This window comes from Priapulus caudatus, unplaced genomic scaffold (genome assembly GCF_000485595.1).
Source record: "Priapulus caudatus unplaced genomic scaffold, Priapulus_caudatus-5.0.1 Scaffold194, whole genome shotgun sequence".
NCBI classification, from domain to species: domain Eukaryota; kingdom Metazoa; phylum Priapulida; class Priapulimorpha; order Priapulimorphida; family Priapulidae; genus Priapulus; species Priapulus caudatus.
In genome coordinates, this window is record NW_014577255.1 from 23733 (window position 1) to 25370 (window position 1638).

Consider the following 1638-nt stretch of genomic DNA (forward strand, 5'->3'; position numbering starts at 1 on the left):
TTGAACTAGGAACGTAAGTAAACACTCTGAATCGTACATAACGCCATCTCGCGACATACTGCCAAAGTATCTGTGAGATATTTGTGCAATAAAATTTATTTGAATTTGAATTTGAATTTGACAGACAGTATTCACTAATTGCGTACGTGTGAACGCTCCGACTCAAACCGGCCCGAGCCAAATCTAGCCCATTTGGCTCGAGCCAAACCATGACCGTGTGAACGCGACTTTAGTGTGGCTATATATATATACGCCATGCGCGATGTCTGTGCGGGCAGGCGTGCGTGCGTGCGTGCGTGCGTGCGTGCGTGCGTGCGTGCGTGCGTGCGTGCGTGCGTGTGTGTGTCTGTGTTTGTGTTTGTGTTTGCGTGCGTGCGTGCGTATGCGTGCGTGCGTATGTGTTTGGAGTAACCATTATATAGAGCTTATTATGCGCACACTTAACCTGACGGCATTAAATTCAGTAGAAATTATAGTTCCGACTTTCCGAGTTCTCGTGCACCACAGGTGCTGCACATTGGCACTAACGTCGCGGAACCGCCATGAAAGCCGGGTATGCTTGAGAGCGGGCGCGGTAGGCTGCGATAGCTGGTCTCTTCCCAGAACCCCAGTACCGCTCCATCAGTCCGACAAAGGTGAGTCTCTCCGGCCAAATGCAAAGAACGATGTCAGCCACTGTCACATGCTCGCTGCACAACCACCAGGTGGCGCGCTCTAGAACACAAGCACTGCGTGTTAAAAGGATACCATATCATAGAATTTTAGAGTATATCATGATAGTGAGTGCATAATGAATAGCATATATCTACAAATTTATATAATCACGCATTCACATTTGTCATAAAACAACAGTGAGTTTCAAAATCATTATTTCCTATCATCTATTATATCTAATAATTTGCAAAAATCACTCATGGTCGCATTTCTACAGTTATAAGTATATAAGTTCTCAGCTATAATAATAAGTGAGTATATAAATAAATAAATAAATAAATATTTATTTAGTTGTATGACTCCTACCTCCCGTATGCGATGCCAGTTGCTTCTCCACTTCGTCCATTAGCGGTTCAAGATTATCTAATGTCTTCACAATGTGATCCTCATCGAACACGTCCTTGGCACGAACGGCGCTCTGACAATATAATAAACACACCAGATTTAGGATAGTGGTTAGCAGCAGCGAGAACTTCAAAATATTTTTACCTAACTTTTATTTTACTTTCTATATGGCTTCACTTATCCATTCATTCAGTTATCCAGTGCGTAGGTCATCTACAACCCAATCTATCCATGCGCCTGCACGCGCCGTCCCCATCAAATCCATCCCCCCTCCCACCCCCTCCCTCCCTCCTCCCTCCCTCCTCCTTCCCTCCTCCCTCCCCTCCTCCTCCCTCCGCTCCTCCTCCCTCCCTCTATCCTCCATCACGTCATCTATCAGCTCATCATCATCCATTCACATCTCAATCATCATCATCGCATCCATCATCCATCCATCCATCCATCCATCACCATCATCCGATGCCATCCATCCATCCGATCCATCCATCCATCCATCATCCATCTCCATTCCATCCATATCTCATCCATCCATCCATCAATCCTCCATCCATCATCCGCATCTCATCACATCCACTCCAT

The 1638-nt window shown here is 45.7% G+C and overlaps 1 protein-coding gene across 1 annotated transcript; it reads right to left on the minus strand.

Annotated features, from left to right (window-relative positions):
- Positions 1-462: 462 nt before the first annotated feature.
- Positions 463-1105, minus strand: LOC106807081 (ganglioside-induced differentiation-associated protein 1-like 1). Its single transcript, XM_014809323.1, has 2 exons — positions 1021-1105; positions 463-714 (listed from the first exon to the last, which is right to left on the minus strand). The coding sequence occupies exons 1-2, from the start codon at positions 1058-1060 to the stop codon at positions 524-526; spliced, it is 231 nt and encodes a 76-aa protein (XP_014664809.1). The 5' UTR covers positions 1061-1105; the 3' UTR covers positions 463-523.
- Positions 1106-1638: the final 533 nt, after the last annotated feature.

Excerpts from the sequence above, each read along its gene's own strand:
- LOC106807081 (XM_014809323.1), bottom strand. The coding sequence starts at position 1,060 with ATGGACGAAGTGGAGAAGCAACTGGCATCGCATACGGGAG. Across the intron at positions 715-1,020 it reads ACTGGCATCGCATACGGGAG|AGCGCGCCACCTGGTGGTTG; the intron begins GTAGGAGTCATA and ends CTTGTGTTCTAG.